The sequence below is a fragment of the Cervus elaphus genome, chromosome 23 (genome assembly GCF_910594005.1).
Source record: "Cervus elaphus chromosome 23, mCerEla1.1, whole genome shotgun sequence".
In the NCBI taxonomy this organism is placed as follows: domain Eukaryota; kingdom Metazoa; phylum Chordata; class Mammalia; order Artiodactyla; family Cervidae; genus Cervus; species Cervus elaphus.
In genome coordinates this window covers 8,652,833-8,680,317 of record NC_057837.1, presented here as the reverse complement: position 1 = coordinate 8,680,317, position 27,485 = coordinate 8,652,833, and the positions used below count along the sequence as shown (strand labels likewise).

General features: G+C 37.7%; 1 protein-coding gene across 4 annotated transcripts in view; it reads right to left on the bottom strand.

The window, feature by feature from the left end:
* The window catches only part of MACROD2 (mono-ADP ribosylhydrolase 2), a 2,147,232-nt gene that overhangs the window by 883,446 nt on the left and 1,236,301 nt on the right, over positions 1-27,485 (bottom strand). For all 4 annotated transcript variants that reach the window (XM_043882748.1, XM_043882750.1, XM_043882749.1 and 1 more), the window contains exon 6: positions 21,349-21,470. In XM_043882748.1, the coding sequence (XP_043738683.1) occupies positions 21,349-21,470 (122 nt within the window). The remainder of the gene's footprint in view (positions 1-21,348; positions 21,471-27,485) is intronic.

The window sequence follows — 27,485 nt, the reverse complement described above, 5'->3', positions numbered from 1 at the left end:
TACCTGGATGGGGAAGATCCCTGCAGAAGGGCATGGCAACCCACTCCAGTATTCTTGCCTGGAGAATCCCATGGACAGAGGAGCCTGGCGGGCTGCAGTCCATGGGGTCCATACCCATCAGAAGCTACTCCTCATTCCTGCCTCATCTCCTACCCTCAGACCGTGGCAACCATTAATCTTCTCTCCATCTCAATGGATTTGCCTGTTTTGGACATTTCATATAAGTGGGATCACAAGATGCGGCACTTGGTGACTGACTTCTGTCATTTAGCACAGCATTTTCTATGTCCAGCCATACTGCAACCGGCATTAGTATTTCATTCATTTTAGTGTTGAATAATATTCCATTGTCAGTGGTGTCTGACGCTTTGCAACCCTTTGGACTGTAGCTCACCGGGCTCCTTTGTCCTTGGGATTTTCCAGGCAAGAACACTGGAGTGGTTGCCACTCCCTTCTCCAGGGGATGTTCCCGACCCAGGGATGGAACCCACGTGTCTTGCATCTCCTGCATTGCAGGAGGGTGCTTTATCTGCTGAGACATCGGGGAGGCCCGCTCCACTGTATGGATGGACCATGTGTGTTTATCCTTTCACTAACTGATGGACATTTGGGCTGTTTCCACTTTGGGGCTATTATAAACAGTGCCACTATGATCACTAGTGTACAAGTTTTTATATGAACATATGTTTTCAATTTTCTTAGATCGATATCCAGGAGTGGAATGGCTGGGTCACATAGCAACTCTGTGTATAACTTTTGAGGAACTGTCAGACTCTTTTTCCATATCAAATGTATCATTTTACCTTCTCACTGCAATGTATGAGGTTTCCAATTTCTTCACATGCTCACCAGTACTTTTCTTTTTTCCACTGATATGATTCAAGACACATTTTATTACCCCCATTTCACAGATAAAAAAGGATGGTGCTACACAGCAATTAACTAGAAAATCCAGGGCTCAAATAATATTTTTCAAATTCTTAGACCAGATTTCTTCCTGTGATACACAAAGTCATTTTGAAACCACTTATGTGTTATAAAGGCATAGAATAATGCTCTTAAAAACTAGGGTGTGATAACTCAGGAAGTGTATGGATTTTACAACACACATCTACTCACAGATGCACATGTGTGTGCATACTACACACACATTCACATCCATGGATGTGTGCCCACCCATTGTGTTACTGGTTTAAAAATGTACTCAACAGAATACCAATGTGTTAATAGCAATGAGCAGCTTTCAAAGAAGCTGAACTTAAATTACAGTGACAACTTTAATGCTGAGTGAAGATGATTTGTTAGCATTAAAATTTTGTCTTTGAAGTTCTTCAGATCGATTAAGGGTGTGATCCTAGCTTGTGGTTCTTAAGACCTGGACACTTCTACTCATGCCATCGGATCTGGGTTATTCTAGAAAGCAGCACAGTATTGTCTAAAGCTGAAGCAACCGAGTTTTTAAATTTCTTAAATTGTCACAAAGCACAGTATCTTTAAAGTTTCTTTAGTGTATAGGTCCTTAGAAAAATACACATTTGAAACTTAGGCATTCCTTTGATTACTATTTCAGACAAATCTGTCAAAATTAGAAATGCTGTCGTACAGCTTGTGTGAACAGAAAAGTAAAATTGATAGTGTCTGGCCCCCGGATTAGTCCTTGACAATTTTTTAATGGAGATAATATAAATATATTTTGAGTGTCACAACAGCACCCCTTCACTTGTCATAGGAAATCGACTAATATATTTTCTTGTTTAACACCAAAGAAGGGTGTTGATGAAATATGTCAGAGCCCTCACACCAAATGAAAATTTCTAGGCTGGGAGAAATCAACTTCACAAGACAGTGAAGACTGCATTTTCAGAGCTTCCTCCTTTCTATTGAAATAAAAACAATCCAATGTGAAAAACAAGTGAAGGCGTGACATAAACATGGAATTGTTCATTTCAGATGCTTATTCGTCTTGTTTCACGCTAACATTATCACAGTGAACAGCTGGAACACATCTCTAAGTAATTTATAGCAAGTCTATGATGTTATATTTTGGTGATAATGTCACAGGTATATAATATTAGGGAGAGTTCTGCTGAATTTGATTTTAAATAATTCTCCTAAGTAATGGCTTACTGTATTCAAATATGTGCTCATTGAAAACATGGGTTTCCCTGGTGGCTCAGCTGTAAAGAATTCACCAGTAATGCAAGAGATGCGGTTCAACCCCTGGGTCAAGAAGATCCCATAGAGAAGGAAACACAATCCACGCCAGGATTCTTGTCTGGGAAATCCCATGGACAGAGGGGCCTGGCAGGCTACAGTCCCTGGGGTCACAGAAGAGACACAATTTAGTGACTAAGTAACCATAGCAATTGGAAACATTGACAAGTGTGTGCTTTCTTTGTATCTGTTGCCTGATGCATTTGATTTTTAGTTACACAGAGGAAGAAACGTTTGTACAGCTTTCTCTGCATTGTTCAGAAGAAGGTTTCTAACTATCCGTAATTTTTAAAATATATTATATGGCAGTTGAGTTAGTTAGAATTCCAAATAACAAAATAAAATCAGAACCTCAGATTTCTTTAGACTTTTTGTAAATAAAAACTGTCAGAATGCCTTTCTCTACGAAAGTTATGCTTTTCTGTCCAAAAAAACAGTAACTTCTGCGACGATGCACATAAAGTTGTGAGAAGGGGAGACAGTGTCTGCCCAGTCAGTCACGTAAGTCAGACCAATCTGGGGATCAGTGAGACATCAAACCAACAAGCACTGCACGCCTCAAAGCCTTTCACGCCTCAAGATCCCACTGAAAATCCTCGTTCAGTATGCTGGCTTACCGGATACACAAACCATCACTTACACACAGAGTGACCAGATTATGCCTTTGTGCCACTGGTAAATGAGCAGTAATAAGAATACCTTAATACTGCTAATATATCTTTGATCTAATGCTTATAGCACAAACAAGGTAACTCATAGATGTTACAGAAGAAAAGAAATAAGTTTTCCTCCAAAGAATAAATACCGTATGGCACTGGAAGAAAGCTAGCCTTCCTGTCTCTCTGACTTTGACCTACAAATACCCATGAATAGATATGACTGGATTAGTGGCAATTATAGATAATCAGATACACAACTATTTATAAAATTTAGAACAGAAAATATTGACAGAGCCCCTACTCTTCGCTGAAAGGCATTACCAAGAACCCTTAGTTTATGCAAATGGTACAGAGCTATTTCTTCAATTTTTCCAAGAGGAAACCGAATTCAAATGTAGTTCGTTCCATTGCATATGGTTTGCAGCACTGTGCTAGGCTCTTGTGTGTTAGATTGTGAGGTATGTAGATTCACACTCATTTTAAAATAATGTAACTGATCTACAAGCAGTTGTGGTCATTTCTACAAGGTCTGAGAGGCCCTCTCTGCCTGTTCTCTTAATGCTGGATCAGCCTATGGGCAGAGAAGCACCTGCCCAGCACGCAATGGCAAAGCAGAGACCCCAGAAGCTGTGTGTTTCCCATTAGGACATCTGTGTGAGACAGTTTGCTTATGACAGTTCAATTTAAAGAGAAAACGACAGCTATAATTAAGGGGAAATCAGAGTATTATTGGGTTTCCTTGCAACTTTTTTCACTCTCCAGCATAGTTTTCATTTTTAAATATAGTTACCATGTCTGGAAACTCTAAAGGCTCTGTTCATGAAATTTTTTTCCTACAGTTGGGAACACTTACAAGGTTGTTAAATAGTTTTAGCAATTGTATCTATGATTCCTAAAAAACAAAGATGTATATACTATATACACACAATATATATGCTATACACATAGTATTTCATATATGAACATATATACTATATATGTATATATGATATACATATATACATACACACATACATATATAGTATTAAAATACATATATAACCAAATTCTGTAGTAACTGACAAACAAGTGTAGCCCCAATGTCCATGTTGTTGATATTTTTTAGTTATGTTAAGAATAAGACAAAAACAAAATAACAAGGATATATATCAAAACTTTGACTCACTTGTCAATATGTTAGCAGCTTCTTTGCTGAATAGAATAATGGTTTTCAAATACTGGAGAAATAGTTCTGTGATTTCTTGTGGTTTTCACAATGTAACAGCTATAGACACAACACATTTGATCTGCTTTATTAACATTTTTCATCACTTTCTTAAGTCAAGACAATTGACAAAACAATAAACAAAGCCCCAAGTTATACATTTGCTGATTTCTGCGGTGTAAATACTTTCACGCTGGCCAATTTAAAGTGACCTATGCAATGTCACTGAAGGCGGAATTGGGAAGAGATGTAAGGCAGCCACTGTCATACAGCATTTCTACCATCCAGTTATCACAGACAGAAATAAACCCAAGATTATAGACAATAGTAAAATGCAATAAAATACTTAAGAGTGATATGTGTCAAAATATAAAATCCAACTTTTATATAATTTGTTTTTAACATAGGCTATGTTTCAACCATTGGCTTATAAAATTCATGGACTTGTATCCATTCTTACAAGCCAATATAAGCCAGTCCTACTGCAGGTATACAGATAATTTAAGATATGTCTATATTGACCTATGTGTGCATGTATGTATGTGAGTGTATATTTTTTTTCCTGCAAATGTGCCAAATTGCCAAGAAAAATAACTAAAGGAACTGAAGGAAATGAAAGAGCACAAGACTGAAAGAGGGTTGTGTCAATTCTGCCAATAAAGGGAGCCTCCACTGCGATCCCACCATCTCAACATGGACCAAAATGGTTCTGCGACTGAACAGTAAACATGATCCTCAGCCTGCTATCCTTTTCATTCACATCCCCAAGAGACGCAAAATATTCTGCTTCAATTCTTATTTTACTAGAGCCATTAGGTTTAAAAATCCTTGGGCTTTGAAGCAAGACAAAGTTCTGGTTGAGAGTCTTAATTCTATTCACAAAGGGGAAATGGGGGGAGGGATAAATTAGGAGTTTGCAATTAACATACACACTACTATGTATACTACATATAAAATAGATGACCAATGAGGATCTACAGTATAGCACAGGAAACTATACTCAATGTTTTGTAATAACCTATAAAGGAAAGTAATCTGAAAAGATTGTGTATATATGGATATGCTTTATATATATATGTTTTCAAACTGTAGTGTTGGAGAAGACTCTTGAGAGTCCCTTGGACTGCAAGGAGATCCAACCAGTCCATCCTAAAGGAAATCAGTCCTGAATACTCATTAGAAGGACTGATGCTGAAGCTGAAACTCCAATACTTGGGCGATCTGATGCGAAGAACTGACTCACTGGAAAAGACCCTGATGCTGGGAAAGATTGAAGGCAGGAAGAGAAGGGGATGACAGAGGATGAGATGGTTGGATGGCATCACCGACCTGATGGACATGAACTTGAGCGAGCTTCATGGGTTGGTGACAGACAGGGAAGCCTGGCGTGCTGCAGTCCACGGGGTCGAAAAGAGTCAGACATGAGTGAGCAACTGAACTGAAATTATATATATATATATATATATATATATATATAAACCAATTCAAAAATGGGCCAAAGAACTAAACAGACATTTCTCCAAAGAAGACATATAGATGGCTAACAAACACATGAAAAGATGCTCAACATCACTCATTATTAGAGAAATGCAAATCAAAACCACAATGAGGTACCATTACATGCCAGTCAGGATGGCTGCTATCCAAAAGTCTACAAGCAATAAATGCTGGAGAGGGTGTGGAGAAAAGGGAACCTTCTTACACTGTTGGTGGGAATGCAAGCTAGTACAGCCGCTATGGAAAACAGTGTGGATATTTCTTAAAAAACTGGAAATAGAACTGCCATATGACCCAGCAATCCCACTTCTGGGCATACACACTGAGGAAACCAGATCTGAAAGAGACACGTGCACCCCAATGTTCATTGCAGCACTGTTTATAATAGCCAGGACATGGAAGCAACCTAGATGCCCATCAGCAGACGAATGGATAAGGAAGCTGTGGTACATATACACCATGGAATATTACTCAGCCGTCAAAAAGAATTCATTTGAACCAGTTCTAATGAGATGGATGAAACTGGAGCCCCTTATACAGAGTGAAGTAAGCCAGAAAGATAAAGAACATTACAGCATACTAACACATATATATGGAATTTAGAAAGATGGTAACGATAACCCTATATGCAAAACAGAAAAAGAGACACAGAAATACAGAACAGACTATTGAACTCTGTGGGAGAATGTGAGGGTGGGATATTTCAAAAGAACAGCATGTATACTATCTATGGTGAAACAGATCACCAGCCCAGGTGGGATGCATGAGACAAGTGCTCGGGCCTGGTGCACTGGGAAGACACAGAGGAATCGGGTGGGGAGGGAGGTGGGAGGGGGAATCGGGATGGGGAATACGTGTAAATCTATGGCTGATTCATATCAATGTATGACAAAACCCACTGAAATGTTGTGAAGTAATTAGCCTCCAACTAATAAAAAATTAAAAAAAAAAAAATCTGAATCACTTTGCTGTATATACCTGACCTGAAACTAATACAACATTGTAAATCAATTGGACTCCAATAAAAAACAAACAAAATAAACAAAAAGAGTCCTAATTTGTATTGCTGTGTGGTGTGATGGACACCGTGAAGTATCACTGAGGACAGCAGTTGGCAGTCCCCACAGATATCCCCTCCAGGAATTGCTCCTGACTGAGGAGGGTGACTTACCCCAAGATCATGCCCTTTCCTGGGTATAGTCTGCAACCAATGACTAACTGTCATGGTTAAAGCTTCAGGCTTTTCGTACCAACCTGCAGGCTTCCCAAGTGGTGGAGAGGTAAAGAATCTGCCTGTCCATGCAGGAAACAGAAGAGATACAGGTTCAATCCCTGGGTCATGAAGATGTCTTGGAGTAGGAAGTGGCAACCCGCTCCAGTGTTCTTGCCTGGAAAATTACTGTTTTGTTGTCTGCCTTCCTCCTGTGACCCATTCTACCTCCAGTCCCTTCCGAGGAGGTCTGTCACAAAGCCACTTCCCTATTAACCTCCTGCACACGATATGCCATTCTAGAGAGCTTCATGGGGCCACAACCCACGATTGGCAAAGCGACTGTGGAATAACAAAACCCATAAACAAATATCTTTAATTAAAATGAAAAACACTATGTGGGCTCTATGAGTTTCTCATTTTTTTTACATTTTTTAATAATGTAGAATTATTTCTCATTTCTAGGTCATTTCTTGGAGACCACAAGTATGAACTAAATGAATATGTTTTCATATAGTATTTCAAAACATATTACATTTACTTCTAAACAGTTAAAGAATAAATATCAATTCTTCATAGATTCTTTCAAAAAACTGAAAAGGGGTAACACTTAACTTATTCTATGACACCCTAACCAGACAAGTCATTACAATAAAGGCAAACTACAGACTAAGATCTCTCATGAATACAGATTGCAAAACTCCTCAAAACTATTAGGAAAATAAATTCAACAATACATAAAAATAATTAAATTAATCCAAAAATGGCAAGGTTTATTTAATATTCAAAAACAAGTCATGTAATATACCATACAAAATAGAAAGAAAACAAACTTAGCTTCTGTTTGTCTTTCTTGACCTTGACAAGTATTTTGAAGAGTATTGATTCATTACTTCTCTGAACATGCTTCCTTTAGAGTTTACCTGATGATTTCTTGCAAGTGAACTGAGGTTATGTTTTTGGCAAGAATATCACAGCAAATGAGGAAGTGCTCTCTTTATTCCATCACATCAAGAGGCTCATGATTTTGATATGTCTTATCACTGATAGTTAATCTTGATCAACTGCTTAAGGTGGTATCTGATGCGTTTCTCTACTATAAAGTTAATATCTTTTCTTTAATATTTAATACAAGTCTTGAGGGATCTAATTATAGTTTTGTTGATGGAAAAAAATAATAGAGCTTAGCTTTTTGCATTAAGCATGGACCTGATGGAGAAATCTATTTTAAGGTGTAGAACATGTCACTTATTCTTTACTCAGACTGCTGACCACACTCTTACACAAGACCTCCATCTCCCCATGGTATCAAAACATTCCAAGAAATTTCAAGCATTTGGCACAGATTCTAGCTCTTCCATTTTAGTAGGGAAATATCCTTAGTACATAACTTTTACAAAGAGACATTTCTGGATTTTCATTGTTTTGAAGACCTTCTGTAGTGGCTTGTCTCAACTGTTCCTCCAGACAGATTTCTGATCAATTATCAGAGGTCCAACAAACCTGATCTGCAGAAAGAGCTCTTGTGCCCTCTTTATAGGGCCAGTCATGTAACCATTTATCTTTATAAATGTATTAATATGTTAACTGAGAGCTCTGTTATTACCATTTCATAGAACCACCATTTGGTGGATCTATACTCAGTTCTCTTGCCTTCTGAGCTTCTCAAAGATTCAGGAATCATAAAAGTAAGGTTAAAAGAAAAAACAGAATGATGATGAGATAATTTCCCTGAAATACAATAACAATAAAAGCTGCAGCATCTAGAAATGTTGTGAAATCATTTAATAGTGAAAATTAGTACTAGTAGAATGCAAGCTCCATGAGGGTCAACATATCCCATCAACTTGGAAGGGTGATTAAAACATGTCTGTTGCTTGATACATGTATGGTGGACAAATCACCATTAATAAACCTTACCAGGTAGTCCTCTAAGCTTTCTATAAACATTGTTTCATTTTAGCTTCATGGAAACCCTAGGATGTATATACTAATATCATGAATCACTGTTTTTTTATATCTTTTAAACATCTAAGTTTGTTTTATTATAGAACATTTCAAACAGGCACAAAAAATAGAGAAAAGAGTACAGAGTGGACCCCCCGTATCTGTAGGTGCAGAGCCTGTGGAGATGGGCGGCTGACAGTACTAGGTCATTTTATAGCAGGGATTTGAGCATCCTTGAGTCAGGTGTCTGTGGGGGTCTTGGAACCAATCCCTTGAGGATATGGAAGGATGTCGATAATAAACACCCACAGAACCATCTATTTCTGTTACAGTAATCAGTTATTGATATGTGTCATCTCTTGTATTTATAGTATTATTGAAGAATATCCAATTCCTCTGCAGAAGAAAAAATATATGGAATGTATGAAACTCATGTAGTGAGTAATAATAAAAACGAAGAAGGCAGAGTTTGAGATACAGGTATGATTCACAGAATGTCACATACTTTTCCAAGTTAATAAACTCTGAGACATGACCAGTGATAGAAGGGATGAAACAAACAAAAGTGCCATCTCTAAACAGAGAGAGACAATAAGACCAAGTCATGAGCATGAATCATGCTAGCTCTAGGGCGGCATCACCTCTAGTGATATGAGCTCTAAAGCTACTTTCAATTTGTGATACCCATCATGGTCTCACTTTGCACTACATCTGCTCTGACTTAGAAATACAGATGCTGTCCATCAACTAACTGATGAGCCAGTGCCAGCAGGCGCCCTTGTCCCTGTGTGTTTATGATGGAGCAGGTGTGTGCTGTTGGCCCCAGATACTCGCCATCTGCTATGTCTCCTGCTCAAACTCAACTCCAGTCTTCCTATCCAGACTGGAACAGAAAAGGCTGAGTTGGTAGAGAGAGAAGGCATGGGAACGCAGTGCAACCACAAATAATATAGGTGGTCCTTCCACACTTTGTCACCCGGCCCAAATGCATTAAACTTTAACCCCTCTCTGTCCCCTAGTTTATTTTCCCTCAATTGAAAAAGCTATGTCGCTCATGACGCCTAGTTTGGACTGTAAGCTTTTCTGTTGTGTAGCCTTTAGGATAGCTTGCAACAAGGAAACTCCCCAAACAATGGACTCAAAATAAATGAAAAGACTGCACTAAAGTTATTCAGCTAAAATATCAGCGATTAATACACCCCTCTATGTAAGCCCTAATTATACCCACAACACTATACCGTTTTCATGAAACACTGTCCAAGCAGAATTTCACCCTTTAGACATTTTACAAGTGAGTGTGGGTGTGTGTGTGCACGTGCGTGCACTTTAAAAACAAAGATAGCTAGGGTGTAACTTAAACCCAATCTGTAACAAATCTTCTATTTAAAAAAAAAACCCTCTTTGCAACTCTATTGAATTGTACATAAACAAGTCTAGAGAGCTTTCTCGATACTGAGAAATTTATTTTTACTTTAAAATTTTTATTGGTTTTATTTGTTTTGCTCTTTTCGTATCTCAGTTGAACAGCTCAAGAATAGCTTAGATTCCATTCATTGAAATTGCTCTTATAAAAAGAAAATATCTGAACATTTGCAAGAAAAAGAAATGCACAGTTCAAAGCCATTGCCTTTGCTCTACGCTATTAGCTCTCTAGATGTATGTAAAAATTGCCCGTTGTTCAAACCAAATGGCAGGCCCGGGCCTCTGTGGTCCATGTTTTGAATTGACTATTTCCTCATGATACAGTGATCTAATAACTGCTTCTCAGGTCTGGGAAAAATAAAACACTCAAGACAAAAGCTTGCACTACAAATCTGCTTACTGTTTCCATACAAATTTCACTACAATATACTTTCTTTGACAGTGTCCTTGGCTAGTATTTCCTCTGAAAGACACTGTTGTAGAAACTAGTAATGATATTCCTGAGAACGTTCTCTAGTCTGATAAAAGAACTGAAAATTGTTAAGTTGACAAATCCAGCCAAATTGATGTATTTTATACTTTCACTTGTAAATATATTTTCTTTGGTCTTTGCTGGTAGATTTACATATGCAGAATGCAAAAATGACTAACAATAAGTCTTTCAACATTGTGAAAATTGCTCAGTCCTGTCTGACTCTGAGACCCCCATGGGCTGTAGCCAGCCAGGCTCCTCTGTCCTTGGAATTCTCCAGGCAAGAATACTGGAGTGGGTATTCCTCCCTTCTCCAGGGGATCTTCCTGACCCAGGGATTGAACCCAGGTCTCCTGCATTGCAGGCAGATTCTTTACTGTCTGAGTCACCAGGAGGAGATGAAACAAAAAGTTACAGATACTCATATAGAAAGGACTGATATTGAAAGATTGTTGAAGAAAACATAAGATAACATATTACCTAAAATTTTTAAAGAAGATAATTTGAAAGAATTCTTATATTGGAATAAAACCAAAAGCAGCCTCATAATCAAATGACTCTGACAAAACGCATCTCCTTAACTGATGAATGATTTTACATACATGCAACTTTAAGGTGGTCGACTTTTTTGCAGTTTGCAAGATGAATCAAAATTTGGTGTTATGAAATGTTGAGAACAAATTCAACCTAGGTGACATTATATTGTGATACTATTTATCCACTATTGAAGTGTTAACACTCACTTCCATAATTCTATGCATTCCAGAGAATTTCACACTCTCATTAACTATCATCTTTATAACATCTACATCACACTATACTTAAGAAGCAGAAATTTGGATGGCTGACTTCAAGAATAAAAGTCTTTAGACAGCTTGTGTCTAGCACAGTAATCTATCAGGACTGGGGCTCAGCTGCCCACGGATATAACCTGCTTGAGAACATCACTCTTGGCTATCTTCCTTTCCCTTTCTCACTTTTTTTCTCTCTGACAGTGCTTCCCGTTTTCCTCCTAAATAAAGTATTTGTACACAAACACTTCTCTCAGGGTCTGCTTCCAAGGGAACCCAAATAAAGAAATATATCAATTTTCAAAATCAACATAATGAGTGTAATATGAAAGTGAGTGTAATATGAAAGAGATATAAAAGGAAAGTGACAGAGTAAAATTCTGTTTTTTCAACATGTAAAGACTCTGGTACAATTACATATTGCCTAACGCAGCATGTAAGGAATCAAGCAACATATAATGGAGTAGTCCACTGGTTGCTTCCCTACCTGGAATCATCCTCCAGAGAACATTTGCAGATGCAGACTCAAACAGGTGGGCTGTATTGCCCACCATAAGTGCCACCGTCATCATGACTGATGTGATTGCCCAAAACCACCCTCACAAAATGCTCCCTACAAGACAGTACTATTGAGGACCATTTAGAGCGAGAGAGAGTGGGTCAGGGAAGAGAGACATAAAGCAGCAGAGAAAAGGAAAAAAGAATGGGACAATGGGTAAAGCCACTGGATTTAGAATTCCTCATTTCAAATCCCACCTCCGTTCGCTGTTGGAGGTGAGACTTTAGATACTTATTGTCCTTTTGGCTCATATTGCCCATCTATAAAGCGCAAGAAACCACAGACCCTAACTCAGGACTGCTCTGTGATTAAATAAGTAAAACACAGTGTCTGCCACAAAGTGAAAAACTACTAGCTATTCTTATTATATTTTGTGGCTAAATGACTGGTCTCTTTCTTCTAACGCCAATCATTGTTCTGCTGTGGCCATTGGAAGATACAAGTTGATCATATATGAACATATGAGTTTGGGCGTATAACAAGTCTCCCAAGCGTGATCTGTGAATTGACGATCACCACGTGCTTTCCCGCCTCTTCGTCTCTGCTGGCCACCCTTGGTCACCTGCCATTCCCAGCAACAATAACCAGATGAGAATATTATTCCATCTTTTGTACCCCTCTTCCCAACTGGGACATCTCCTAAGAGGTGAGTGTAGGGAAGAAAGAGGAAGGAAACGTTCTGGTTTAGCCTCCGCCCACCCTTCTTGGCAAAATCAAAGGAAACATAGGGAGTCAGCTAGAGAATCTGAATAACAAACGAAGCATAGAAATGCACTTTCCTTCTTGGTGTTTATTAATAGTAACGCCAGTTAGACAGCTGCGAGAACCCAGATAGGAAACACATAGACACTCAGCGTCATCCTTTTCACATGAGAGGACCGAAAACCAAGACTAGATGGTGTCTAAAAACACGAGAAGGCCAGGCTGACGGCACTGCAGAAGAGGGTGCTTTGAGAGGAAGAGTGGGCTGGGAAAATTGTGATATCAAGTTAGTTGGAGGAGCAGAGGTAACAAATTAAAGGGTCAGTTTTTTAAGGCTGAAGAAGTTTTCTTGAAGAAAGGACCGCATTGATTGATGTGGCCTGTAATGGAAACTCAGATAATGAAATAAAACCAGCATTTAAGAATTTCAGACTGAGAACTCATTGCCATGGCAACCCTCTCAGAAGGGAACTTGTAAAAGAAAATAAGATTCACTTGACTACGCCTTAAAATGAAAACCTACACTACAGTGAAACAATTAAATGCAGAATTCCAAAACTGCTTATTGCCACAGTGCCTAGAGGTATAGTAGGTCTGGCAGCTCTTCCACTAGAATTCTCAAAATTTATTGACTCATAGAGGGAACATCGTCTAGCTTTGAGGAATCTCTGTTGGTGTTGGATGTTTCTTACCAGTGAAGATTTGCAATTGTTTTCATCCTATAAATCATCTAGAACCACGCTCATATGTAAACCACAGTGGTATATACCATTCAAACAAGTAAGTAACTTTAGTCTGCCCATAATCACAGAAAACTACCAAATTCATACATCAATTATTAGTTAGACTTCATGGGAAAATCATTTTTAGCCTAAGTAGAATCTGTTTTATATTTGCATCATATTCCTTTTCATAAAAACATCTATTTTCAATTACATGTTTTCACTCAAAGAAGGCTTCCCAGGTGATGCTAGTGGTAAAGAATCCATCTGCCAATGCAGGAGACACTGGTTCAATCACCGGGTCAGGAAGATCCCCTGGAGGCAGGCATGGCAACCGACTCCTGTATTCTTGCCTGGAGAATCTCATAGACAGAGGAGCCTGGAGGGCTACAGTCCATAGGATCGCAAAGAGTCAGACACGACTGAAGTGACTTGGTACGCACACATTCAAGGAATGTCAAACTGGATACACTGTATTTTGTCAGTTAAAACACATTTTCTTAAATACCTAATATCATTGACAAACATGAATCTATGCCTTTTAACTGATGCTGAGAGAAGAAATCAGTTTCTGAATGGCAAGGACTAGGTTCCTCAAATTGAACCTGGTAGTAAAACAATTTGCCACTGAGGAATTTAAAATAATATTTTAAAAATAGAGAGAGAGAGGTTAAGCATAAGACAAAAACCCTTATATTTCTATGCTCAGTTAAACAAAAACAGTAAAAGACCCACACAACATATAAGATGATGTGTATGCTATTTTAATAACTCTACATCAACATCTAACTCTACATGAGATAATGGATACAGTATTATTAACTTCTATCTGCCAGCACTTTTTACCTAGAATTTTTTACTTCCTGCTTTCAACCCCATCTCCACCCTTGAGGTTTCACCAAGACTTTCATCAGTGTAAACAACTTCCATTTGTATATTTTATCTAATACATATTCAAAAGGATATTCTGTATATGTTCAATCCTCCTCCAGTCCCCACAACATCCTTCTAATTTTCTCAGGACATAACCTTTTCCTAGAAAGCAAAATCATTTAGTTGTTTGCCTTCATGAGCAATTGACTGTTCATTTCTCAAGTCACATGTATCAGAATACCGTGGTTCAGAGGGCCCAGACTTGGCCACTGGACATTTACAGACAGTGACAGCCCGCCTGCTTGCATAAATTAGATCATAAGATGTGCCGTGCCAAGTCATTTCCGTCGTGTCTGACGTTGTACAACCCCATGAACTATAGCCAGCCAGCTCCTCTGTCCATGGGATTCTCCAGGCAAGAATACTGGAGTGGATTGCCATTCCCTTCTCCCGGGATCTTCCCGACCCAGGGACTGAACTGGCGAGTCTTATATCTATCCTGCATTGGCAGGTGACTTCTTTACCACTAGCGCCACCTGGGAAGCCCATCATAAGATATAAAGGAATTTAATTATGTTCTGTTGCTTTGGCAGCAACATAAAATGACTTTTAACAAAATATTTAAGAAGAATTTTTTTTTCATGTTGGGTCCTGAGAGATTTACTTTCTGGAGTAGCTATCCATTTTTAAATAGTTAAAAGCCAACTTGTGTAAATACAACCAAATATTCATAACTAAAAATGAGTGAAACACTGATTAAAAAAAGAATAATCTGGTTCTAAGACTTGGATCTATTTTTTTGATACCTATCTTTACCTTTTACTGAGAAGATCTGAATCCTTGACTTTTCATTCATTTTTTTTCCTTATGCCTATTGCCAGGTCATCCTATTTCTAATTATTCACCACACTGAGCATTACACTTTATGCCTATCTTGGAATCAACATTCTCAAGGTTGTCAAGAATGTATACAAAAGTAAATTTGCATGTATTTGAATTTTGCCCAAGGGGAATTTATGGTTGGAGGAAAATAACTGAATATTTGAAATAATTTGGAAGGAATAGGTACTTCCACCCACCACATCTAGGAAGCATGAAAGATAGATTTTTTCACCTGAAACTCTTTATGGTAAGACTGAAATGAAAATCATGTTTAAACTCTAAATTTAAGCATTCTTTGGTATTAATAAAGCTGCACTAATTAATAATCTGCCACTGTAAAAAGAACCATTAGATTTATTGATTAATTTATTTTTATTCTTTTACAACCTAAAGCAAACATGTGGGTACATATTGAAAAAGAACTGTATATTGAGAAAAATAATGGATAGAGGAGAGAAATTTCATAAAATTTTATCTCCTAAATTAACAACAGGAATATTAGAGAATTCCTTGGCAGTCCAGTAGTTAAGACTCTGTGCTTCCACTGCAACGGGCAGGCATTCAATCCCTGATGGGGGAACTAAATAAATAAAAGGAATACTATTCTTTCACAGCAAAAAAATTGTATCCACAAATGTAATATTAACCACATAACTAACTTATTTCTAGACTGTTTTAAGTAATCACCACTTTTCCTTCTTCTCTGTTTAAAAGTAACTCCTTTAAGCAAAACTGAAAGGTAAGTCCAGTTCTTTGCACCTCACTTTGTTTTCTGCTTCTTCCAACCTCCCTCCAAACTACCTTTTAATTCTCTTCTTTCAGGCTTAGGAGTTTAGTACTTTTATCATCCTCTAATTTATCCTGCCAAAGGAAAAGTAATTTGATAAATTTCCTCAACTTAAGGTATTAGGAAATTAATTTTCTGCTGATCTCATGAGTATTTGCATTTTAAAGGAAAATTGCAGAGAAAGAACAATGCCTGACCATCCTAAATTACTCATTAATTATGGAATTTCAAGTTTCCCTGAGAAGATATTTAAAAGTGATGAGAAAATTAGAGAAAACTCTCAAATCATACAATGGACATGGTGACTGGGTCTATTTATTTTTCTGGATTGTCAGAAGATTGAGACAAATTATACATGTTGAGACAAAATATACATATTGAGACAAACATACATCCTGTAGGTCTTAGGTGATACATAAAATGTCTTGGAACACAATATTATTATTATCAATCTTATTATTGATTAAATAAATAAATGATCATGTTCTTTGGTTTACTGCCAGTAAAATTTTGAAAAATATATTCCTTTCAATAAATTAGAGTAAAGCAGACATCTCTGACCCTCTGCTATGATCCCAAAGCCTTTGTCTTAAGAAACTTGGTACCATCAAATATTTCACTTATTCATTTCTAATCTGACACAGTAAAATGTTTATGCATGATTTTGCAAAGCTCCATGGCTGAGGAGGTTGTCAGTTCTAAATAGCACCACCCAGAGAAAATGAGACGCCCAGAAGACAGGGACTCTGAATGCAGGTCGCTAAGATTTTGAGCTTATTTGTAGCTGCAGCACAGCCTAGCTGATCCAGACCAGTAGAATAATATATTCTATTTGTGACACTTGTTGCCTTATAGGCACTTTGTTATATATTTTGTTCCTCCTTATTCATTTTCATAGCGTTATTGTGAAACAACACAGTGGAAGAAACTAATCATATATGAGAACTTTAAAATTAAAAATTAGTTTCAAAGTTAAGATAGCTACACGTGGTGACAAAATTAGTGTAATGTAATTCGATTCGGTGCATCTACTGAGCCACAAAGGTCTGTGGCATGTTCTGTGCTGTCAATACGATGTGAGTTGGTAATATTAACACTGATATCATTTATAATAATATGATACAAAGAGTTATTAACAACATTAGTGCTTTTAGTTGCCTAAATACAGTATTATGAGCTAACTGGCCTCTGTCTCAAGTTCCTGGCACAGAGCTCCTGAAGCCTTTATAATTTCTGAGGTGGCAAGAACACTGGGAGCACCCCTTGTTCTAATATTCGCCCTTGACTCCATGCCCGACACAGGGCTCCTAAAACCCTGGCAAACCTCTAAGTGATGAGAGCATTAGGAGCATCTGTTGTTCTCATGAGTTGACTCGGAGTGGGCTTCTGGATGAACTGTGGCTGGAGGCTGCTCACCAGAACCAAGACATGATCAGAAACGTGGGATTTCCATTCCTATCTCTTATCCTCCAGACAGGGGAGACCGGCTGGAAATGGAGTTAATGATTGATTGTGTCTATATTCCTGGTTGGCACTAGTGGTCAAGAACCCGCCTGACAATGCAAGAGACATGGGTTCGATCCCTGGGTCGGGAAGATCCCCTGGAGGAGGGAATGGCCACCCACTCCAGTATCCTTGCCTGGAGAATCCCACAGACAGAGGAGGCTGGCAGGCAACAGTCCCTGGGGTCTCACAGAGTCAGACACGACTGAAGCGACTTAGCACGCACGCATGTGCCTGTGAGCAAGTCTCCATTATATCCCAATAGTGCAGGTTTGGGGAGCCTCCCACTGGGTGAACATATCAGATCAGCAGGGTAATAACCCACCCCAACCACACGGGGGCAGAAGCTCCTGCACTCGGGACCCACCCAGACCTAGTCCTATGTATCTCTTCATCTGGGTGTTCAGCTGAATCCTTTATCACATACTCTTATAAACTGGTAAATGCATATAAGTGTTTCCCTGAGTTCCGTGACCTGCTCTAGAAAATTAACTGAACCCAAGCAGAGGGTTGGATCATTGGACCTTCCAATCTATGGCCAGTAGATCAGAAGCACGGGGGATACCCTGAGCTTGTGACTACTGGCATTTTAAGCTCACATGTGTGTGCGTTTGTGTGTGTGTGTGTGTCTGTGTGTGCGCGCGCGCGCACGCGCGCGCGTGCAGGGCAGGGGAAGGGCAGCAGTCTTATGGGACCTGGTGCTTAATTAATCTATGGGGTCTGACAGCATCTCCAGGAGGAAGGAAAAACTGAGATTCTCCTTTGCAAATATACTAACTGAACACTTCATGCTGATTTATTTCTGTATGAAAATATCAAGAAATGATATGATGATGTCTAGAGGTCTGGTCTTCAGAATATCAAGGCACAAATGTTCTCAATCTCTTAAACTTGCCAAATTATAAACTAGGAAAATATCTTACACTTAAAATAACATTACCAAATACTTTTATGGAGAACTATATTTTCCAGTTACCTTACATCCATTATTTCAACTAATCCTCACAATAGCCTCTGATGTAGACAGTAATGATTTACTGATTCTTTGCATACGGAAACTGAGGCTACAAAATATTGATGTGACTTTTCCAGGGTCACACTAAGATGATCTGATAAATGAGTTTATGAGAAATTTTATTTGATATGCATATAAATAAACTGAAGTTAACTTTATTTTCCAGCTTGCTAACCAGGATTTTGATATCAAACATTTCTCTCCACCTATAGTAATGTCTATAATGTAGAAACTTGTTCAATAAAAGATGTATCCAGTCATGATAACTTTTCTAAAAAGTTTCCATTTCCCCCCATATGACAACAATTTGATGACATTAGCATCATTAGTTTTTTAATGATGGTCAAGAACATGACACTCAATATAAAGTAGAAAGTTTCATTTCCTCCTTCAAGAAAAGAAAGAAAGTCAGCTACCACGGAAAACATTATGGAGGTTGTGTGAGATACTAAAAATAGAGTTACCAGGTCCAATGGGATCCAACAATCCCACTCTTGGGCATATGTCCTAAGAAAACCATGATTTGAAAAGATGCATGCACCCCAGTGTTCATACGTGGTTTACAATAACCATGACAGGGAAACAGCCCAAGTATCTGCCACCAGATGAGCAGATAAAGGAGATGCAGTATGTGCGCATGATGGAATATTACTCAGCCATGAAAAAGGATGGAATCACGCCGTCTGCAGTAACATGGACAGACAGTTTATCATACTAAGTGAAGAAAGTCAGGCAGAGAAAGACAAGTACCTTATGATATCTCTTACATGTGAAGTCTAAAAAATATGATACATAGAAATTTATTTATAAAACAGAAACAGACTCAGACACAGAAAGCAAACTTTTGTTACCAAAGGGGTGGGATAAGTCAGGAGTTTGAGATTAAGAGGAGTGCACTATTATATATAAAAGAAACAACAAGATCCTATTGTATAGTACAGGGAACTATATTCAAAATCTTGCAATAACTCATAACAGAAAACAATCTAAAACAAATATATATATATATATATATATATATATATATATATATATATTTGGATCACTTTGTTGTTAATCTAAAACTAGCACAACATTGAAAATTGATATATTTCAATTAAAAAAAGAAAAAAAAAGGGAGGAAAATAATTTTTTCTTTTTAAAAAGAGACAAGATATTTGATGGCAGCTCCAGTCAACCCATGCAAGAATGTAGTGATTAATTTAGCTGGACATTTTCCTTCATATTTTGCTGATATTTCCCATCTCCATTTTTATTTACTAATATTAGAATAACTTCACTTAAGTGCCACCACCTGATAATCTTATCCAAGTAACATGCAATTAACCCCTCAAAATCATCATCAAATGCATCAACGTAGACCTAATTCCAATGTCGGGACAACTAGGGTATCACACTGTAGGGTATCCGAAAAGTTAATTTAACTTAGTCCATGATTCTTTCACGTTTACTTTGCAGTATCAAGTAAAGTAACACAGATGTGATTATTTTAAGGTCATAATAGTTAAGAGATGTTTAGTTTTCCTGTTGAAAGGATGAGTGCTATTTATATACTGTCTCTAATGGACTAGTCTCTTCTTACTGGTTTCAAGGAAATTACTAGAGATGCCAGTGAATTGGTTAGTAAATTCACTTCAGGTCTCAGGGATCATATTTCCCAAGTTGGAAACTTCTATACATATCCATTTTTCCAAGCATTTCAGCCCTATTTGCCTCTTTTAGTCAAAAAGCTATATTATTGACAAAATATTAATTATTCCCAGAATGTTTACGCCTGCTTTGATTGTTGTTGTTTTCATGTAGAGAACAAAATGAGTCAACTGGTTTGGTAGCTTGCTTTGCATCATTCTCTTTGAACTTCAACTTTCTCCTCTCAGATAGAATAGGGTCTTATTAATTCATTTGCAAAGAGAACCATTTTTTTAAATCAAAGGATGAAATGAAATATCTAGCTCTGTTAGCAAGTAGGAAAAGATGTAAAAGGCAGCATAATTGGCCTGAAACAGTCGTCTTATTTTAAGCAAACCCACTAATGTACATTGGAAAAGGCCCTTTATAATCATAATAATTCACAAAAAGTACAGAGACCATCCAGTGTTATCTAAATGTGTCTGACTCCCAATGCTCCTCATGCAAATAATAAAATCACCACAAAACCACCACTTCTGTGAACTCGCAAGCAGTGCTGATCCATTCAGCCTGTTAAGAAGGCAAGTGTTTATCTTCCTGCCCCATGATTTCAGCAAGGTTATCATCTATATGAAAAACCCAAGGGATTCTGCCCCAATTAACTTACTATTGTGTATTTACACTCTCATTTTTCTCATAGCTTTATTTTCCTGGTGTAATTGAGATGTAATAAATGTAGGGCATGTTACAAAATAAAAGCAGGTGAACAAACACCTCCAAATCCAGCTAGAGGAGACTCCCTTTCATCTCAGCCTACTGCTAAGAGAAAAGATTGGATCCACATTTTCTGAACTCTCCCACCTAAATGGGTAAAATGTAGAAGGGATGTGGCATATCCAGCTACAGAGCATTAATTTAGGATGACCAAAATCAACCTAAAAGAATAACATCTTTCAAGTTAAAACACACACACATTCATGAACATTTTCTTCAAAAGATAATGACAACAGGGAGAAAATAAATTAGATGTGATGATTCCAGTTCTGGGATGCTATCATTTTAAATTCAAAATAATTAAGCAATTATGTCAGACATACAAAAAAGTTGAGTCATGATAACCAAGAGTCTGTGTCACTTCCTAAGCCGGTTAAACTTAGTTTTCTGAATAACAGAAATTATTTTCTACCTTCATTGTGGACAAGATTGATATCCAGCATATAAAGGCTGAAAAAGAATAAGAAATAGCATAAAAGTACTTACAACTGATCGGATGTTATTTTCTTTCACCAGTTTCAGAGATGATTTATAGCAATTTGCAAGGTCTTCCTTGTGGGAACCATTAATATGGCCTCTGGCTATTGGCCCTACAGTGTGGATGACATCTGCAAATGCAAAAGGAAGGAAAAATAGGGTAAATGAGAAATTTTTTGCTTTTCACATAACTGTTGCTTTATTTATTTTAGGTATTTGTTTTAGAGTTTAGAGACAAGCAAGCTAAGAAATATTGATGATGCAAATGCTTCTCTGGTAAAATATTTTAAATAGCATAGCTTTTTAAAGTAGGCAATATTCCAGGAAGGTGATAATTATGAAAAGGAATCCCCTACCAGTAAATTGTTCCATTGTTATTGGTCAGATCCAAGCATAACAAATTATAATATAAGATGTGAATAATTGGCACACTGGCAAAAGACAAATCCTCAGTAGGAGATAAACTGAGAAATAATTGCCTACAAAATGAGCATTCTGAACTGACATGGGAAGGAAGAACCAATGTTACATATCACCTTGTATTTAAGATAATAGTGTCAGACATCATAAAAAACTATAAAGAAGGGCAAGTTTCTGAAAAAGTAAAAAAATGAAATAATAATAATCCTAAAAGTAATCATGTTTAAACACCCATAACAATTCACAATGCAATCTACCAATGCTCACATACATCAGATATGCTGGGGATATCTGGTTCTTAATAACTCCCTAACTTCTAGTTTTCATTATAGTAAACCGCAAAAATCAATGTGTACCTCTCAACCTCTATTTATATTTAAAATACAATATTTAATGTTCTTGCTTTTGCATATAAAACCAGCCAGTCTGGCACACATAAACATTTAAATTTAGGAATTTAATGAAATAGAACTGTCCTCATTTTAAGTCAATAAAGATAGTAAGAAAAAAACTAAATTTTAATCCAAATTACTTGAAAAGGCCTTTATTACTCCTGCTTCCCAGTCTTATCTGTTATCAACTCATTCCACTGATGTGAATAACAAGAACTGATCAACTTTGATAAAAAAGATAAATTCAGTCTAATAGCATTAGAATATTATAATGAAATGAAATTACTTGCTTTGGCTAATTAGTACCAGTTAATTTCAAAAACAGTAACAGGAATGAGAACACTTTACTAAAATACAGCTATGGAATAGTTAATGGTTTTAAATTGCATATGAAATTTAAACAGTGGAAAAGAAATCACGAAGAGAAAAATCTTTGTTGATTGTCTGCTAAATGTCAAGAGTATTATTTGATGTTGAGGAAATCCCCAAATGTTGATTTCAACTTTTAACAGCTTTAAACAGTATTTAAACCCTGTTCAGATAATGCTGAAGATGATATCTTGTGATCAAAATAGGCAGAAACCTTATCAGTTAGTTGATGCAGATGTTTATTTCAGACATACCTGGTTCTAAAGTGAGAACTGCTATGATACAGAAAGACAAAATAGAGGGAGATTAGGTTGTATTTAGCATAGGCTTGCATGCACATGCGCACACACACACACATACTAATGTTTTTGTGTGTAATAACAAGGATTGCAACATGATTGCAACATGATTTCCCAAAGCAGGTAAGTAAGATAAGGGTTTAAAGTGAAAGTTGTTCCGTCGAGTCTGACTCTTTTTGTCCCTGTGGACTATACAGCCCATGGAATTCTCCAGGCCAGAATACTGGAGTGGGTAGCCTTTCCCTTCTCCAGGGGATCTTCCCATTCTAGGGATCGAACCCATGTCTTCTGCATTGCAGGCAGATTTTTTACCAGCTGAGCCACAAGGGAAGCCCAAGAATACTGGAGTAAGTAGCCTATCCCTTCTCCAAATGATCTTCCCGATCCAGGAATCAAACCGTGCATTGCAGGTGGATTCTTAACCAACTGAGCTATCAGGGAAGCCCCTTGTACCTATATTTAAAGTTTTACCATGATTTTAATATGCAAACTGAGTCCAACCTACCTTATAAGTGGACATGTAGTACAGGATATATCTTAGGTATCTCAGTTGCCAAAGAATTTTAGACTGTAGTCAAGAATTTTTAGAGATGAAAGGGACAATATGGAAAATTTAATCCATTTTTCCCTTGCTCAGTGGATCAGTAGGAGAAAGAATTATGCCTAAGTCACAGTAGGGAGACACACTGTCACACAGGCAATATGACTGTGAATAAACTTTTCTCAACACAACTGTTTGTTGATGGAAACAGCACACATTTGTGTATATAAGTTTTCCATGCTTACCATGAATTCTATTACTTTAGCCTCATACTTTGTATACATGCAAATTCTCATTGGCTATCACTATGCAAGAAACTACCCTAAAACTTGGTAACACATTTTTTTTTCCATTTATTTTTATTAGTTGGAAGCTAATTACTTTACAATATTGTAGTGGTTTTTGCCATACATTGACATGATACACATTTTATCTTAACAAAATCTTCAAACAAAAACGTTTTATCTTAACAAAAATCACTGCTTGATTATTTTTATGGCTTTTTCGGATCAAAAATTCTGAAACAGCTCAGCTGGAGGGTCTGGTGGGCATGGAGCCTCAGGTATAGTCACAGTTAAGCAGCAGCTAAGGCTGAGCAGGGATGTCCCAGGGACTCACCATGGAGGCCGGTTTGGGTTTTCTCAAGAAACCTCAGAACAGTCAGATTGCTCAAAGGGCAGCTCAGGGCTTCAAAACCAAGTGCCAGAACTGGAAGCTGTGTTCTCTTTTCTATCTCAGCCTTGGGACTGACAGAGCGTCACCATCACTGTACCCTGATTGGTTACAACTGTCACACAATTCCACCCATTTCAAGCGGATTGTAGACATGTTTTAACATGGGCACAATGAAGGATGCCCCAGACACCTGGGGCTTTCTTTAGAGTTAACAGATTTATCAAATACGAAGTCTTGAGGTAGATGAATAAGATACCATAGGAAAAGCTGATATGATTATTTCCATGCATCTGTGCATGAAAACAGTATGGGGGTCCTTCAAAAAACTAAAAACAGAACTACCATATGATCCAACAATTATACTTCTGGGTATTTATTCAATGGAAAGAAAAACATCCCAAATAGATATCTGCCCCTCCATGTTCACTGCAGCACTATTTAAAACAGCCCAGCTGGTAGCTCAGCTGGGAAAGGATCTGCCTGCAATGCAGGAGACGCCCGTTTGATTCCTGGGTCAGGAAGATCTCCTGGAGAAAGGATAGGCTACCCACTCCAGTATTCTTGGCCTTCCCTGGTGGCTCAGATGGTAAAGAATCCGCCTGCAATGCGGGAGACGTGGGTTCGATCCCTGGGTTTGGAAGACTCCCTGGAGGAAGGCAGAGCAACCCACTCCAGTATTCCTGCCTGGAGAATCCCCGCGGATGGAGGAGCCTGGCGGGCTACAGTCCATGGGGTTACAAAGAGTCGGACACGGCTGAGCAACCAAGTATGGCACAGTTCATTGATATAACCAAAGTTTCCAATGATGGATGGAGGGACAGAGAAAATGGGCTATATATAAAATACATACATACAATGGAGTACTATTCAACCAGAAAAATAAAGGAAGTTCTCCCATTCATGATAATATGGATGGAACTTGAGGGCATTATGCTAAGTAAAATGCATCAGAGAGAAGAAGACAAATGCTGTACCTTCTCACTTATACGTAGAGTTAAAAAACAAACAAACAAAAAAACAAACAAAAAAAACCCCAGCAATCTCATAGACACAGAGAACAGACTGGTGGTTGTCCGAGGCAGGGGACAGAAAGGAAGGCATGAAATAGACGAAGGAGATCAAAAGGTACAAACTTTCAGTGATAAAATAAACAAGTTCTGGGAATATAATGCACAGTATGGTGACTGCAGTTGATAATACCATGTTGTATATTTGAAAGTTGCTGAAAGAGTAGATCTTGAAAGTTTTAATCAGAAAAAAGAAATCTATTTCTAGTATGAAGTTCTCAGACCTATTATTTTAATAAGTCAACTGCTGATTTAATTTAAAAAAAATCAGAACTAGAGGAAGATTGAATATGAAATTAATATGCTTACTAATTGCAAATACATCCAATTTGGAGCTCACAGTACAACTATGGCTCCTAGATAGAATTGCCTGGCCTAGCACAAAAAAAAATTTTGTTTTGGCCTCTGTCTCAAAATCTGGCAGGAACTTGTAGGCAAATGAGAGGGCAGGGATTACTGTTACAGAATCAGCATTATCTCTCCCTGTGAGTCATGAAAATAATGCTGTTTCTCTGAAATGTCTGGGTCTGCATTCCAGAGAGGAAGAGCAGTCTTGATGCACCTGAAGCCCTTTCTTACACAACTGAGGAAAGCCAAGAAAACAGCTATGTGATCTGTGCATTTCATCAGCATTTCAAACACCTGGAAGAGGTATGGAAAATGAGGTGGCAGGCCTTTTCGTGCTTTATCTGACCAACCTGTGGCAAGACAAATGAGCCTGTTTTTGTTCATCTGTTTCTGAAATCAATCAGCCTGTAAATCAGCACTTTTGTTTTGAAGCTATAACCACCACCTTGGGCTCCTCCACCTTGCTCCATCCTGGGAAATTAGTCTCAAGTCTATAGAAAAGGAGGGTAGGATGGAAGGTTTGCTTCGAAGCGGGTGCCGGAGGGAGCCTGCTTTCATTTCTAAATGTGTAAATTGAAAAATGTGCAGTTGGAATGCCAAATAAATATTGAAAGCAGTAGAATCATTTACTAAGATTCGATCAGACTTCTGCTTGATAAAACAAATGCAGCAAAAACATTCGTGAAAAAATATTAGCATAATGAATTTTGAAACAAATGAGGGGACCTATATAGGTTGCTCTCATCGTTTTCCATTTGAGAAGCAACTGTGCCACATTCAAACTGTTAATGAACAGTCAGACTAGAAGTAGAATCAATTACACTTTGCTTTCATTCACTCCATTCTTATATTCATAAGCATAATCGGCCCATCTAACCGACTGCATAATGGTGCCATGCCCTGTCAGTCATATTCAAATTGCATGAATTTTAAGAAGAAAACCAATGCATGGGATTAAATTGATTTTCTTTTCTAGAACTACAACCACAAAACCAAGCACTAAAAGTATTATTTGCAAATCTTATTGGCCAATTTATATGATAAGCACCACCAATCTATGACCCAAAACAGAGTACTTGAAGTTTGGTTAACGGGAAATTGAATTACTACCTGATAGCATTACAAAGTGAATGCTGCCTTTTCTTTCCATATAGGTCAATGTTTTTCACATACACATTTTCAAAGCTTGTTTTTACTATATTTCAAGAAACAAGCAATTGTCCATAAGATGTTCCTTTTCAACCTACAGCAGACATCACTGAGATTGTATTTCAGCCGCAGCACATTTTTTTTTTTTTTTTTTTTTTTTTTTTTTTTTTTGTTGAATTTTATTTTTTTATTTATTTTTTTTTTTTTTTAATTTTTTTATTAGTTGGAGGCTAATTACTTCACAACATTTCAGTGGGTTTTGTCATACATTGATATGAATCAGCCATAGATTTACACTTATTCCCCATCCCGATCCCCCCTCCCACCTCCCTCTTCACCCGACTCCTCTGGGTCTTCCCAGTGCACCAGGCCCGAGCACTTGTCTCATGCATCCCACCTGGGCTGGTGATCTGTTTCACCATAGATAGTATACATGCTGTTCTTTTGAAACATCCCACCCTCACATTCTCCCACAGAGTTCAAAAGTCTGTTCTGTATTTCTGTGTCTCTTTTTCTGTTTTGCATATAGGGTTATCATTACCATCTTTCTAAATTCCATATATATGTGTTAGTATGCTGTAATGTTCTTTATCTTTCTGGCTTACTTCACTCTGTATAATGGGCTCCAGTTTCATCCATCTCATTAGGACTGATTCAAATGAATTCTTTTTGACAGCTGAGTAATATTCCATGGTGTATATGTACCACAGCTTCCTTATCCATTCATCTGCTGATGGGCATCTAGGTTGCTTCCATGTCCTGGCTATTATAAACAGTGCTGCAATGAACATTGGGGTGCACGTGTCTCTTTCAGATCTGGTTTCCTCAGTGTGTATGCCCAAAAGTGGGATTGCTGGGTCATATGGCAGTTCTATTTCCAGTTTTT